A 16482-nucleotide genomic window follows, 5' to 3' on the forward strand; every position below is an offset into this window, starting at 1 on the left:
AAATCTGTGAATGTATTGTAATGTTTTAAAATGGTATGAACTGCCTTCATTTAGCTGGACCCCAGGAAGAGTAGCTGCTGCTTTGGCAGCAACTAATGAGGATCCATAATAAATACAAATACAAAATACCACCATCAGTGTCTTCCTTCTTTGACCTGTGTGAGGACAGCACCATTCTGTAATGCTATAATGAACTAAACTTTCTGATGTGAACAGTTCTGTGGTTAATGCCCCCAATGTTCCTCTCTTCCACCTATCCTAAGCTCTTAGAGATCTGAGGGCCAATGAGGACAAAGGAAGTAGATATTCAGAATCCTTGCCCAACCAATCATGGGGGAAGGAGAGAGAGGGTGTCATCAGGATCTGTGCCGTTTCTTTCTTCTGTTTTTTTTCTATATGTTCTCTTTCTCTCTCTCTGTCCCTACTTCTGCTTCTCCTTCTCTCTTTCCCCTCTTCTCTCCATCCTTTAGACTCATTTAGCTAATTGAGCTCATGAAACGTTTCAGAAACCAATTACTCCCTGACATTATTCATTACAATAAAGCTGCTTATGTGAGAGCACTTACTTTATCTCCCTCTCTCTCTTTTTTTGAGAAAATGAAACTTGTATGACCCTAGAGGTTATTGGAAAGGGAGATTGTTTTTCCTGTTTGCTAACAGTAAATCAATGAGGTCAGCAATTTCCTTTCTCTTTTTGTCTTTTTCTTTCACTCTAAAGCAGAGGTCTCCAACAGGTTGATCATGGGCTACCAGTAGCTCGCAGTCCACCTACAAGCAGCTCGCCAAACAATTCTGAAAGTACATGCAATTTTCACATTACACCACAAACTGTCATAAACAAATCTCACAAGTATCTGACACGGCGAGCTCTCAACTATTATCTAATCAACGCAATGTTGACATTATCACACCCCTGGTTAGCCATTCTTGGCTTAAAAAGCAAAACATAACACAATATCTGACAATTAATTTCCAGCAATATTGCCCGTCTGTCTGTCTGTGTGGTGCGAGTGTTTGTCTATCAATCCAGTTGTGTAGCCAGTTGATGTGATAACTTATGGGTTGACAGAAATACCTTCCCCAAAACTTTCTCAATTAAATGTTCACTGCAGAGTAGGCTTACCTAGTAGAAGTATATCATGAGGAAGTATATCATTTGTATATTATATGTTATTTGCAAACTCTACCATGAAATGAGCAGCAGCAGTACAGAACCATCACTAGACCAGCACATTAGATGGCACATTCCTCACTAGCTAGATGTGCAATTAAAGGGCCGGATGCTCAATTAAAGGGGAATTACACAAAAATATATAAACGTGATAGTTTCCTTCCAGACATAAAAAAAATACAAAAGTAATCTAAAACCAGGAAAAGTCAACTGAGAAGATCATTTGGGAAAATATCAAACAGACTTCGGGAAAAAAATCTCTGATTTTATAGCCACCCCCTTAGAGTTGTTAATGAACCATTATTTTACCAGGTGTATTGACAGAAAAGATAGTGCACTACTTTCTCTTGTACACTAAGGACCTTCGGAAGAGTTGCAAGGGAGAGAATAAGTGAAGAATGTGCCTTCTTGTGTTGTAATTTTAATGGGTTAGAGAGTGAATGTTTACAGTTAATGAATTGAGCTGTATCTAAAGATTTTTCTTTTACAGATTTTTACATACGTACAATAATGTACAAGTACCAGAATGCCTTGAAACAGGAAGTAAGAAAAACGAGAGCGCGGCAGTTATGTACAAGTGACAAGTGATTATTCTGGCTTTTGCTAGCAACTTTTTTTGTTTTGTAGAATTCTAAGTGGTAAAATGTAACAGAAGTATTATTACTACAAATAAGTGTTCATCTTACAACCGACATCCCGAGTCATTACTTCAAAGATAGTTATTCTATCATTTGAAAGCTAGAAAAACATGAGCAACTCGCAACATATTATATATATAATAAAAAGTAGCTCTGATGCTAGAAAAGGTTGGAGACCGCTGCTCTAAAGTTATGGTTTCTTCCCCTCTCTCCCTTTCTCTGTTTCTTACTCTCTCTCTCTTCTTCGTGTATGTACAGTAGCTTTCACCTGCGTTGATATGACAGACCTTTGAATTCTCCTCTGTGTCATGTTATTGGGGTTGAAAAGAGCTTGAGATCAGATACGGGAGAACATTATGAAGGTGCTAAATTGGATCTCTAGTTAATTTGGGTAGTGAATGAACATATGAGTGCGAGGCCATGGCAATATTGGATCTTTTATCCTGAATACTGAATAGATGTTAACGTCATTGGCTGGCTGGAGGCTTGGAACTACAAGTATACAGAAACGCTACATCATCCAGAGGTAGGTATTGTCATGGAATGAATAGCCTATTAGCAGAATGTTGGGTGCAGAAACCTGAAGATAGCAACATGACAATTAATGGGTGAAGTGGGCCAGTGCTAAGTGGCAACCAAAGTAGACATCTCTGTATGACAGAGCACTGCATCATCTACCTCAGAGATGTTTGAACGATGGGACAATCTATATTCTTTTCATTATATTAACTACATTTGAAATACAGTGGCAAGAAAAAGTTTGTGAACCCTTTGGAATCACCTGGATTTCTGTATAGATTGGTCATACAATTTGATCTGATCTTCAGATCTTCATCTAGGTCACAATAGACAAACACAGTCTGCTTAAACTAATAACACACAAACAATTATACGTTTTCATGTCTTTATTGAACACACCGTGTAAACATTCTCAGTGCAGGGTGGAAAAGTATGTGAACCCTTGGATTTAATAACTGGTTGACCCTCCTTGGCAGCAATAACCTCAGCCAAATGTTTTCTGTAGTTACAGATCATACCTGCACAGCGGTCAGGAGGCATTTTGGACCATTCCTCTTTACAAAACTGTTTCAGTTCAGCAATATTCTTGGGATGTCTGGTTTGAACCTCTCTCGAGGTCATGCCACAGCATCTCAATCGGGTTGAGGTCAGGTGTCTGACTGGGCCACTCCAGAAGGCATATTTTCTTCTGTTGAAGCCATTCTGTTGTTGATTTTCTTCAGTGTTCTGGGTCGTTGTCCTGTTGCGTCACCCAGCTTCTGTTGAGGTTCAATTGACAGACAGATAGCCTAACATTCTCCTGCAAAATGACTTGGGAATTCATTTTCCCGTCGATAATAGCAAGCTGTCCAGGCCCTGAGACAGCAAAGCAGCCGCAAACCATGATGCTCCCTCCACTATGCTTTACAGTTGGGATGAGGTTTTGAAGTTGGTGTGCTGTGCCTTTTTTTCTCCCACATAGTGTTGTGTGTTCCTTGCAAACAACTCAACTTTAATTTAATCTGTCCACAGAATATTTTGCCAGTAGCGCTGTGGAACATCCAGGTGCTCTTTTGCGAACTTCAGAGGTGCAGCAGCAGTGGCTTCTTCCTTGGTGTCCTCCCATGAACACCATTCTTGTTTAGTGTTTTACGTATTGTAGACTCGGCAGAGATGTTAGCATGTTCCAGAGGTTTCTGGAAGTCTTTAGCTGACACTCTAGGATTCTTCTTAATCTCATAGCTTTTGGAGAAGTCATTAGTCTAGGAGTTCACATACTTTTTCCAACCTACACTGGGAACGTTTAAATGATGTATTCAAGAAAACAACAATCATGTTTGTGTTATTAGTTTCTCTACACTGTGTTTGTCTATTGTTGTGATTTAGATGAAGATCAAATGTATGCAGAAATCCAGGTAATTCAGGAAATCCAAAGGTTGACATACTTTTCTTGCCACTGTATATATTTAGATAGTGTGATAGCTGATACTTTGGTCTATGTAAATGAACAACTTTTAAAAAATGAATCTTCATAAAATGCAATAAAGTGGATTTATGTCAACTCCGTCAGACAACATAAAAGGCTTTTTACATCTACATGTATTGTCCGAGGAGTGTTTAAAGGCCTGGATTGTTTCATTCTAACATCAGATGATTCAAATACGTAATAGGCATCTCCAAACTTATTTTTGTTTTGTTTTATAGCACTGAGTGTACAAAACATTAAGAACACCTTCCTAATATTTAGTTGCACTATAAAAGTTTTCTGTCAATATACCTGGTAAAATAAGGGTTCATAAAAAACTGTAATAAAATCTTTATTTTCCCAAATTATGTTCTCAATTTTTATTTTAAGCTTTATTTAACTAGGCAAGTCACTTCAAATCAAATTCTTATTTACAATGACGGCCTACCTTGGACAACGGTGGGCCAATTGTGCGCCGCCCTTTGGGACTCTTAATCACAGCCGGATGTGACACAGCCTGGATTTCAATCAAGGACTGTAGTGACATCTCTTGTACTGAGTTGCAGTACCTTAGACCGCTGCACCACTCTGAAAATGTTCATGGTTTTAGAATTACAATTGTTCATACTAAAACAACAAACTTGAATGTTCTGTGTCCATGTCAATGCGTAAATCAGATCAGAATTTTTTTTTAATTAAGAAAAAGTCTGGAAGAAAACAAACAAATTTTGATTTTTTTTTGGTGTAATGCCCCTTTAATTGCATATCTGGCCCTTTAATTGTGCATCTAGCTAGTAATGAAAGTGTCATCTAATGTGACGGTATAGCAGATGGTTTGGTATTGCTGCTGCACATTTCATGGCAAAGATTGCAAATAACAAATAATAGATACAAATAATATACTTAGTCATGATATACTTCTGTTAGGTAAGCCTATTTTGCAGTTAACATTTAATTGATAAGGTTTTGGGGAAAGTATTTATTTCAACCCAGCCACAAGATGGTTATCACAACTGGCTACACACTGTGTTAGACAAAAGCACGCACCACACCGACAGACAGGGGCAATATTGATGGAAAATAATTGTGTTTTGTGTTTAATTGTGAAGTGGAAATGTAGGAGCAACAACAGCTCAGCCGCAAAGTGATAGGCCACACAAGCTCACAGAACGGGACCGGCGAGTGCTGAAACGCGTAGCGCATAAAAATAATCTGTCCTCGGTTGCAACACTCATTACCGAGTTTCAAACTGCCTCTGGAAGCAACTTCAGCACAAGAACTGTTTGTCGGGAGCTTCATGAAATGGGTTTCCATGGCCTCATAGCAGCACGCGAGCCTAAGACCACAATGCGCATTGCCAAGCATGGGCTGGAGAGGAGTTAAGCTCACAGCCATTGGACTCTGGAGCAGTAGAAATGTGTTCTCTGGAGTGATGAATCATGCTTCACCATCCTACAGTCCAACGGACGAATCTGGGTTTGGCAGATGCCGGGAGAACGCTAACTGCCCGAATGTATCGTGCCAACTGAAAAGTTTGGTGGAGGAGGAATAATGGTCTGGCGCTGTGTTTCATGGTTCGGGCTAGGCCCCTTAGTTCCATTGAAGGGAAATCTTAACGCTACAGCATACAATGACATTGTAGATGATTCTGTGCTTCCAACTTTGTGGCAACAGCTTGGGGAAGGCCCTTTCCTATGTCAGCATGACAATGGCCCCGTGCACAAAGCAATTTCCATACAGAAATGTTTTGACGAGATCGTTGGGAAGACTGTAACTGGCTTGCACAGAGCCCTGACCTCAACCCCATCGAACACATTTGGGATGAATTGGAACGCCGACTGCGAGCCAGTTCTAATCGTCCAACATCAGTGCCCGACCTCACTATTGCTCTCGTGGCTGAATGGAAGCAAGTCCCCACAGCAATGTTCCAACATCTATTGGAAAGCCTTCCCAGAAGAGTGGAGGCTGTTACAGCAGCAAAGGGGTGACCGACTCCATATTAATATTCATGATTTTGAAATGAGATGTTCGATGAGCAGGTGTCCACATACTTTTGGCCGTGTAATGTACTTCAATGTACTAATTTAAGCATATTTTGCAGAACAGTGATTAAAAATGTATTCCAAATATTGACAAGAAAATGTATCTTAGAGGGGTTAGCCATCCGTGATGGAGTTGACAAGCCTCTGATGGAGTTGACAACAGATACTCAAAAGACAGTTTTGTCTCTAAAAACAAAAGTTCAATAAAAACATTTGTAAAATGTGAAAAATTCTTAATTTGAAAATCCCCAATAAAACATAACCATTCTATTAGACCTTTCAGCACTCTGACGGTGGTGACTGTCAAACATCTGATGGAGTTTCTGTTTTACGGAGTTGACAAAATTGCATTTTTTTCTTCATTGTTGAAGTGCTACACTTAGTAGCAATTGTGTTTTTCCTCAGTTGCTTTATGACTATAAAACCTATTTAAAATGAACATATTTGAACCAAAACTCATATTCTATCTTAATCTATAAGGGAGATGGAGTTGACAGGTTATGGTTGTGACCATGGTGATTTCGATATTGTTTGGTGATTTCAAAAGTAGACGACTTTCAGGACCATGCGTTGTCTCATTGCACTACATGTAATCAGGAGATGAAGAAGGAGTTGTCATGGTATAGATGCTCATTTCTGATTCATTTCGTTTTTTTTTTCAGGAATCACAGTTATGAGAGAAATATTAGTCAGAGAGGGCTATTAGGAAGAAACTACATGAGATCCTTTATCAGTTATAGATTATTCTTGACAGTTTTTTGAAAATGTTATCCTTTGCTCTGGAGAAGGGAATTTCCTGACATGGAAATTAATAATATTGAAAATATTTAGAAAAATACCCCTAAATGTCTTTTTTTTAAAAGTTCAAATAATAAAAAATATATATGTAGCTCTACTATAAAAATACATTTTCTCTGTCGGACTAGGATTGTTCTGACATTCAAGAATCCCAGACATAGTAGTCTGTGCATTTATGGCACAGGAGATCATGTACTTACCCTGTAATTACAAGGTCACTGGTTCAAGCCTTGCTCTGGCTTTTCACAACACACTGATCTACAACAGTATAGTATGCTTACAAAAACAAATAGGAGTATATTGGAGTTAACACCTATTTGAACCCCAGGACATTGGTATACTTGTATACTCCAAAATGTATTCCTCCACAGGTGTGTGCTCAACCCTCTTTTCTTTTTGTATATTTCAGTCATTCAACATACTGTACACAAGTACAGTACACAGTACATTCTGACAATATAACATGTAGGCTAACCGTATATTCAGATACTATAACATACAATGATCTATTCTGATAGAAGCTAGGCTATTTAATATAATAATACATATTATAATAATCATTTTATAATATTACTACTAATATTAGTAATATTCCAACATTAGCCTACTGAAATGTATATGTCTTCTTGTATTTGGTCACACTTTAGACTACATACGGTATTATTATAATAATGGTGTAAAGTGTAACATAATACAAGCAGACATATGGAAAGCTTAGTGCACAAGACAGTGTAGATGTTTATAATCTTCAGTACTTCCAGTGCTATTTTGAGAATATGCTAATAATCCACAGAGCGATTGACACTGAAGGTCACTAATTAACATAAGTCAATTCTGCAGAATTTCATTTAGGAGCGAAATGCTGAAAATATAGTCTAGTGTAGGAGCCATTTTGGCATTCTTATGTGTTGTCAGAGAGGAAACGGTGAAGCGTCTCCTCCGCACAAAATCTGCCCATGAAAATAAGACCACGAAGTGAGGAATTTTGTAAGGATGTCAACGAGAGAGTTGAATTTGGTTAACAAAGAATGTAATTGCTAATTTGCTGCGTGAATCTTGCTCTAACATAAGTTGTGTAATGGTTAGGTGGTTACGAATGCACTTATATAAGTGGACATACTTGGCATTCGGCAACTTTGAAAAAACTAATTTACAGTAATTTTAGTTGATAGGCTTCTGAGTTTAGTATACTTCAGTATGTATCAAATATAGGTCTACAAGATCATATCATGAAACTAATTTACATTTTCACACTTCACATTTGACTCATTTAGCAGAAATTCTTATCCAGAGCGACTTAGCGTATTCATCTTAAGATAGCTAGGAGAGACCCCCACATATAACAGTCGTAGTCAGTATATTTTTCCTCAATAAAGAAGCTATCAGCAAAGTAAGTGCTAGTAGGAAAAGTAAAGCACAGCTTTTTTATTTTTTGATGACAGATGTTTTGACTTATTTAAGATACTCTTGAAGGGATAGATACATTAACATTTTACATTTTTGGAATGCAAATTCACATATGACCGAGTGATCAACCTACCCTTTCTCTATCCCACTCTTGTTGACGATACAGCATATTCTCCAGTGTTAAATTGGGTCCACACTTTTCAGGGTTACATTAACACACTGCTTCGTCTATAGCTTTATTTGCATATGTTATACCATGCCTTGCCTTTTGATTGAATTGTAGAGTTACCACCCATGACTGTACATGTGTATCTGTTAGTGACAAGAGACATGGTTGTTTCTTTAAACTATTTTCAGTCCTGTGGCCTTCACCAAGTGAAATCGAAATTTACATTTACATTTAAGTCATTAAATATGTTATAATTAAAATGTAAATCCTTAACGCAATACAGCAAGTATTTCAGAAGGCCTTATTTTGCAGGCATAGTTTTACAGTCGCCTGAAACTCATAGTTTGTTTACAGGTCACATCAGGCCTGCAAATCACATTATGCTGGCTTGCAAAGTGATGTGTAATTTCTATTGGAATTCAGCAGAGTGGGGATATCCAACATTTAGAATGACTATTCACCCACAACCTGCATCCAGAATGACTGCTAGCTTGGGAAGACTACACTATGAGACTACCTACCCTTTTCACTGTTGTATACATCTTATATAACCTTTTAAACTGGAATAACTATTTTAATAGTGAGTGCAAAAATCCAGGTAACAGATTGGTTTAGACAAATGTATGTTATTTATGTATAAGTAGCATAATATGAATTACTCAATCAATGTGCATGTAAAAACATAGATATTGAAACAAACAATTCCAAAAACAGAGCATGCTGGGAAATGTGATATTGATGGGTGTGGTTTTGGGCTGACACTATAATAATAATAATAATAATAATAATAATAATAATAATAATAATAATAATAATAATAAGTTATTAACACCAACACTGTGGTTCTTTTACACCAATGACTGTTAATTTAACACTTAATGTGAATGTAATACCTGAATCATGACTGAATCACCTGAATCAATCCCTGAATCAATCCCTTTTAAATGTGTAGAGTAGGCCTATATAGCCCATATGCTATCTATAATGTGTTTAATTGTTATTGTAATAGGTGTCGTTTCACTGAATATCACTGGAAAACACAGTAGATCTATACTCAAATAATCCTAAATGTATAAAAATCAACAGGTCTGGCAATCTTTTCTAAATATGAGAGCGGGTTACAAATACATGGTGTCCCAAGAGGATTCCAGCGGGAACGTTGCGAGGAACATACCAACTGCCACCGGAAAGTGGGAAGCGGAGAGAGGGACAGAGCGAGAGAGCAACTTCAGCACCAATCAGCACTGGACTTCCGAGCGAAACGAAGCTTCTTTCATGAAGCCATCAGCAAATAGCTTTCAATCTTACTAGTCGACAGTGCATTGAGTGCTGCCTACCTGAAAAATGGCTTGATATTGTAACAATTATTAACAGTCTCTATCTATCCTCTAATGTAGTTATTGGTTGTGGCGTCGTTAAAGTTGGGGATCGCGAGCACCGCTCTCTTGATGAGATAGGATAGCTACTGTTGGTTGGTAGGCAATAAGATTGAGGGAGAGAGAGAGAACGAGAGAGAGAGAGAGAGAGAGAGAGAGAGAGAGAGAGAGAGAGAGAGAGAGAGAGAGAGAGAGAGAGAGAGAGAACAAGTGGTAGAAAAGAGATTCGCGCGCGCGGAGTCTTCCCCTCGCCAGTCTGTAGCTCTCGAGCGGCAGGGAGGCATTGTCTCGTGCTAAAAGGATACATTTCTCCGCCACTTTCATTTATACTGTTTTCTCCCTCGGCATTTTATCAACGCGAAGATGCACCGTCCTGGGCTGGTCTCAACATTCACGTTAACGTCAATGCTGTGGATTTTTAACAGTTTCCGCAGCCTGCACGGAGCTCTCCCGTTCGCACGTAAGTTACCGGTTTGTTTCTTCGTCATTTTCCGTTTAGTGGTGGTGGTGGCTCTCGGGTGCATCCTGGGGCAGGGGATGATGGAAGGGAGGGCTGAGGACCGATCTGCACGCTGATGCACGGAATGGATACGGCTTGATGCCGTTATGAACATGTATTTTTGTAGATGGTGTCAACTGATTGTATTTAGTCATTAGTGTTGCGTATGTGAATGTATGTGATGGTGCAGCTTCGACGCTCCAGACCATTTCCCTCTTATTCCCCCAAAGCTAAATGGTCTTACGCTATTAGAACCGGGCTGGTGTTGTTGTCTAGGGTCAGTTATACATGAAGGGATGCTCGCCTAGCCGGTGCGGAGAGGAAAAGGTAGGCTATATGAGAAAAACATGCTGGTGGTGGTGGAACTTCATGCTTTGATTGGTTGCCACGTACATTTTTGTTGAGAGTTTGTCAACGTGTATCTAGCTAAAGCTATGGGGTTACCATTGCAGATCGCCTAGATTATTTTGGAGACCTGTCTGTAGCGTATTTAGAGTTAATGTGTAATTTGGTGGGTGGTCAGTTATTATTATTATTATTTTCTCAGCAGTGAATATATATGACAAATAAATCATTCACAATAAAGATGATGATTATATTTGGATTCAGTGTAGGCTATACATTAACTCTAGTGCGCCTGCTTGGTTGTGTTCCAACCCTGCTCTTACATACCTGAGTCTACATGATCCACAGGGCACCAGCACACCTAGGAGGATTGACGCCCCTGGTATAAATCATAGATGTGCCCTAGATCAGATCACATCAAATCTGATCTCTACTATAACAATATGAACTATTAATGTTGGTCCAGCGCACTGTTACAGTATGTATTGTCCTCCTCAGTCTTATTTACAACATCTCATTTGAACTGCATCCATGAAGCTGTGTGTGTGTGTGTGTGTGTGTGTGAGTGTGTGTGTGTGTGGTCTGTAGATTAATCATGCTCAGTGACAGTTGAGTAAGGAGAGGGAAACCAGACTGTTAGCTGTTAATTGCACTGCCATTTCTCTCTCTCTCTCTCTCTCTCTCTCTCTCTCTCTCTCTCTCTCTCTCTCTCTCTCTCTCTCTCTCTCTCTCTCTCTTCTCTTCTCTTCTCTTCTCTTCTCCTCTGAGATGATCTCTCTCCATCCCCATCTCCCACGCTCTATCTCTCTCCATCCCCATCTCCCACGCACTCTCTCTCCATCCCCATCTCCCTCTCTCTCTCATCCCCATCTCCCACGCCACGCTCTATCTCTCTCTCCCCATCTCCCACGCTCTATCATCCCCATCTCCCACGCTCTATCTCTCTCCATCCCCATCTCCCACGCTCTATCTCTCTCCATCCCCATCTCCATCGCTCTATCTCTCTCCATCCCCATCTCCCACGCTCTCTCTCTACATCCCCATCTCCCACGCTCTATCTCTCTCCATCCCCATCTCCCACGCTCTATCTCTCTCCATCCCCATCTCCCACGCTCTATCTCTCTCCATCCCCATCTCCCACGCTCTATCTCTCTCCATCCCCATCTACATCCCCATCTCCCATCTCCCATCCCCATCTCCCTCGCTCTATCTCTCTCCATCCCCATCTCCCTCGCTCTATCTCTCTCCATCCCCATCTCCCACGCTCTCTCTCTCCATCCCCATCTCTCCATCCCCATCTCCCTCGCTCTATCTCTCTCCATCCCCATCTCCCACGCTCTATCTCTCTCCATCCCCATCCCACGCTCTATCTCTCCCATCCCCATCTCCCTCGCTCTATCTCTCTCCATCCCCATCTCGCACGCTCTATCTCTCTCCATCCCCATCTCCCTCGCTCTATCTCTCTCCATCCCCATCTCGCACGCTCTCTCTACATCCCCATCCCCACGCTCTATCTCCCCCCATCTCCCTCGCTCTATCTCTCTCCATCCCCATCCCCATCTCCCCATCCCCATCTCGCATCTCTCTCCATCCCCATCTCCCACGCTCTCTCTCTCCATCCCCATCCCCATCTCCCATCCCCATCTCCCTCGCTCTATCTCTCTCCATCCATCCCCATCTCCCATCCCAATCTCCCACGCTCTATCTCTCTCCATCCCCATCTCCCATCTCTCTCCATCCCCATCTCCCACGCTCTATCTCTCTCCATCCCCATCTCCCATCTCCCCATCCCCATCTCCCACGCTCTATCTCTCTACATCCCAATCTCCCACGCTCTATCTCCCATCCCCATCTCCCTCGCTCTATCTCTCTCCATCCCCATCTCCCACGCTCTATCTCTCTCCATCCCCATCTCCCACGCTCTATCTCTCTCCATCCCCATCTCCCACGCTCTCTCTCCATCCCCATCTCGCACGCTCCATCCCCATCTCCCACGCTCTATCTCTCTCCATCCCCATCTCCCACGCTCTATCTCTCTCCATCCCCATCTCCCACGCTCTATCTCTCTCCATCCCCATCTCCCACGCTCTATCTCTCTCCATCCCCATCTCCCACGCTCTATCTCTCTCCATCCCCATCTCCCACGCTCTATCTCTCTCCATCCCCATCTCCCACGCTCTATCTCTCTCCATCCCCATCTCCCACGCTCTATCCATCCCCATCTCCCACGCTCTATCTCTCTCCATCCCCATCTCCCTCCATCCCCATCTCCCACGCTCTATCTCTCTCCATCCCCATCTCCCACGCTCTATCTCTCTCCATCCCCATCTCCCACGCTCTATCTCTCTCCATCCCCATCTCCCACGCTCTATCTCTCTCCATCCCCATCTCCCACGCTCTATCTCTACATCCCCATCTCCCACGCTCTATCTCTCTCCATCCCCATCTCCCACGCTCTATCTCTCTCCATTCTTCAGTTCTTCTCTTTCGCTCTGCCTCATTTTGTCTCTCCTCCGCTACACCCCTTTTCTCCTCCACCTATTCCCCTCTCGCTACCTGATTACTAAAAACTCCCTTCTACCAGGATTCTCTCTAGAGAATCTCTCTGGGGCTTTTACATACAACTCTTCCCCTCTCCCTCTCCTTGGTGACTAGGATATAGAACTGTATCTGAATCTGAACATAATGTTGAAACATGTTGTTTTTCTATATGTTTTTCTATAAAACACCTCTTTAGTAGAGATACAATATCCTTCCAAGAGTAGTGGAATATCTTTATTCCATTCAGTTTTTCATATAGGGACATGAATACCAAGATGATTCTATGCTTTATCAAGGAAACAAATTCCTGGTTGTGTCAATGCACAGTGACAACCCATGCAGGATAATTCCTTTAACAATGTCCAACTACCACGACTACCATACCCGTGTGTGTGTGTGGGTGTGTGTGTGGGTGTCCGTATGCGTGTGTGTGTGTGTGTGTGTGTGTGTGTGTGTGTGTGTGTGTGTGTGTGTGTGTGTGTGTGTGTGTGTGTGTGTGTGTGTGTGTGTGTGTGTGTGTGTGTGTGTGTGTGTGTGTGTGTGTGTGTGTGTGTGTGAGTGTGTGTGTGTGTGTGTGAGAGAGAGAGAGAGCGAGCGAGAGAGGCGGAGATGGATAGAGGGAGGCGTAGAGAGAGCAGAATCTAAAGTTATTCTAGTGGAATGTGTTCTTATTAGCACAAGTCAGAACACATCGACCTCGATTGGAAACGGTTCAAGAAGGATGAACAAAGGATGGAGGAATGGAGAGAGCGTTGGTCATGAGGGAGAATGGGATGAGGTTTGATAGCTTGTAGAATGGAGAGAGCGTTGGTCATGAGGGAGAATGGGATGAGGTTTGATAGCTTGTAGAATGGAGAGAGCGTTGGTCATGAGGGAGAATGGGATGAGGTTTGATAGCTTGTAGAATGGAGAGAGCGTTGGTCATGAGGGAATGATGATTTGGGATGAGGTTTGAGGTTTGATAGCTTGTAGAATGGAGAGAGCGTTGGTCATGAGGGAGAATGGGATGAGGTTTGATAGCTTGTAGAATGGAGAGAGCGTTGGTCATGAGGGAGAATGGGATGAGGTTTGATAGCTTGTAGAATGGAGAGAGCGTTGGTCATGAGGGAGAATGGGATGAGGTTTGATAGCTTGTAGAATGGAGAGAGCGTTGGTCATGAGGGAGAATGGGATGAGGTTTGATAGCTTGTAGAATGGAGAGAGCGTTGGTCATGAGGGAGAATGGGATGAGGTTTGATAGCTTGTAGAATGGAGAGAGCGTTGGTCATGAGGGAGAATGGGATGAGGTTTGATAGCTTGTAGAATGGAGAGAGCGTTGGTCATGAGGGAGAATGGGATGAGGTTTGATAGCTTGTAGAATGACAGTCCGAGGGAGAGCAGTGACCACTGGCATTTTATCATTCACTATTATTTCAAATCATCAATGTTGTTACTCCAGCTTGTTATTCCAGCACCGCCATTATATTAAACTATTACATTACATTTCCTCACAAAAAAAGAATACATTAAAATAAAAAAGTAAACAAATTGTCGGAGTACTTGATGTTCAGTTGTGTCCTCCCGCATTCTGTCTTGTCACTATTTCATCTTTAGCAAGTAGTGCAGTTGACCTGCCATCAGAGTGTAGCCTACATTCTGACGGGAACCCTTTTAGCTCTGTGTGTTTGTGCTGGCCTGCCAATAGTCACAAGAGACACAACACAACCCGGGCACTCACTTTCCTTCTATTCCATTTGGTGTGGCAGATGTTAGCAGCAACAGAGTACTTTAGGACACACATACACCCCACCCCCACGACACAAACACACACAGGCACACACAGACATAAAACACACACACGCTCACACACACAGACCATTAGCTTTTTACAAACTGCCATCTCTCTATACTCCTGAATTTCCTCTGCCTCTGTTTTCCCCTATGGGTGAAGATAAAGGGCGGCTGTAGTCAGGGGAAGGTGTGGGGACATTAATTCACTCCATCTAGCCCTGTAAATGGGTAAATAAGGTATTCAAGCGGCTTAAGAAACAAATTGAATGCAAAGGAAGGGAGTAAAAACATTTGTCTAAGTGGAAGCACTGTGGCCTTTACAATGTTGTTTTTTCCAGTAGGACTGGCGGCTTGGTGTGTGTGTGTGTGTGTGTTAATAACAGATATAGTCCATTAACCCTTGCTCAAGGTCCTGCAGAGGTACACCATCACTCAGACAAGAGTGACTGCCTCCTCTTTTCACCTCTCTCTCTCTTGTTCTCGCTCTCTCTATTTCTCTTACCGTCCATCCCTCCGTCTCTCTCTCTCTCTCTAGAACACACACACCTCTTTCTCTCCCTTTCTCTTGCTCTATCTCACCTCTCTCTCCTCTCACCTCTCTCTCACTCCTCTCTGTGTCTATATCACTCTCTTTGTCTCGCTCTCTCTTACCTCTTTCTGACCCTCACTCTCTCTTCCTTTCACTTCTCTCACACACAACTGTATACATTTCTTACTTTCCTTCAAACACTGCAATCTCTCCCCCTCTTCCTCTTCCTCTTCCTCTCTCCCTCCTCCTCTCTTTGACCCTGTCTTCATTAGACTCAGTGTATCTCTCCCCCTCTTCCTCTTCCTCTCCCTTCTCCCCTCCTCCTCTCTTTGACCCTGTCTTCATTAGACTCAGTGTATCTCTCCCCCTCTTCCTCTTCCTCTCCCTTCTCCCCTCCTCCTCTCTTTGACCCTGTCTTCATTAGACTCAGTGTATCTCTCCCCCTCTTCCTCTTCCTCTCCCTTCTCCCCTCCTCCTCTCTTTGACCCTGTCTTCATTAGACTCAGTGTATCTCTCCCCTCTTCCTCTTCCTCTCCCTTCTCCCCCTCCTCCTCTCTTTGACCCTGTCTTCATTAGACTCAGTGTATCTCTCCCCCTCTTCCTCTTCCTCTCCCTTCTCCCCTCCTCCTCTCTTTGACCCTGTCTTCATTAGACTCAGTGTATCTCTCCCCCTCTTCCTCTTCCTCTCCCTTCTCCCCCCTCCTCTCTTTTGACCCTGTCTTCATTAGACTCAGTGTATCTCCCTGTCTTCATTAGACTCAGTGTATTTCTCCCCCTTCTTCCTCTTCCTCTCCCTTCTCCCCTCCTCTCTTTGACCCTGTCTTCATTAGACTCAGTGTATCTCTCCCCTCTTCCTCTTCCTCTCCCTTCTCCCTCCTCCTCTCTTTGACCCTGTCTTCATTAGACTCAGTGTATCTCTCCCCCTCTTCCTCTTCCTCTCCCTTCTCCCCTCCTCCTCTTTTGACCCTGTCTTCATTAGACTCAGTGTATCTCTCCCCCTCTTTCCTCTTCCTCTCCCTTCTCCCCTCCTCCTCTCTTTGACCCTGTCTTCATTAGACTCAGTGTATCTCTCCCCCTCTTCCTCTTCCTCTCCCTTCTCCCCTCCTCCTCTCTTTCACCCTGTCTTCATTAGACTCAGTGTATCTCTCTATTAATGACACTGGATAATCCTGGCTATTGTTGATGAGGGTCAAATCCCTAGAAACAAAGTTGGTGTGTGTTTGTGCACTTGTGT

General features: G+C 42.4%; 1 protein-coding gene across 2 annotated transcripts in view; it reads left to right on the forward strand.

Moving 5' to 3' along the window:
• The first annotated feature begins 9454 nt into the window (after positions 1-9454).
• The window catches only part of LOC123991256 (contactin-associated protein-like 2), a 358139-nt gene continuing 351111 nt past the window's right edge, over positions 9455-16482 (forward strand). For both annotated transcript variants that reach the window (XM_046292675.1, XM_046292676.1), the window contains exon 1: positions 9455-10024. In XM_046292675.1, coding sequence (XP_046148631.1) covers positions 9928-10024 — 97 coding nt within the window. In that variant the 5' untranslated portion in view covers positions 9455-9927. The remainder of the gene's footprint in view (positions 10025-16482) is intronic.

This window comes from Oncorhynchus gorbuscha, linkage group LG12 (assembly GCF_021184085.1).
Source record: "Oncorhynchus gorbuscha isolate QuinsamMale2020 ecotype Even-year linkage group LG12, OgorEven_v1.0, whole genome shotgun sequence".
Classification (NCBI taxonomy): domain Eukaryota; kingdom Metazoa; phylum Chordata; class Actinopteri; order Salmoniformes; family Salmonidae; genus Oncorhynchus; species Oncorhynchus gorbuscha.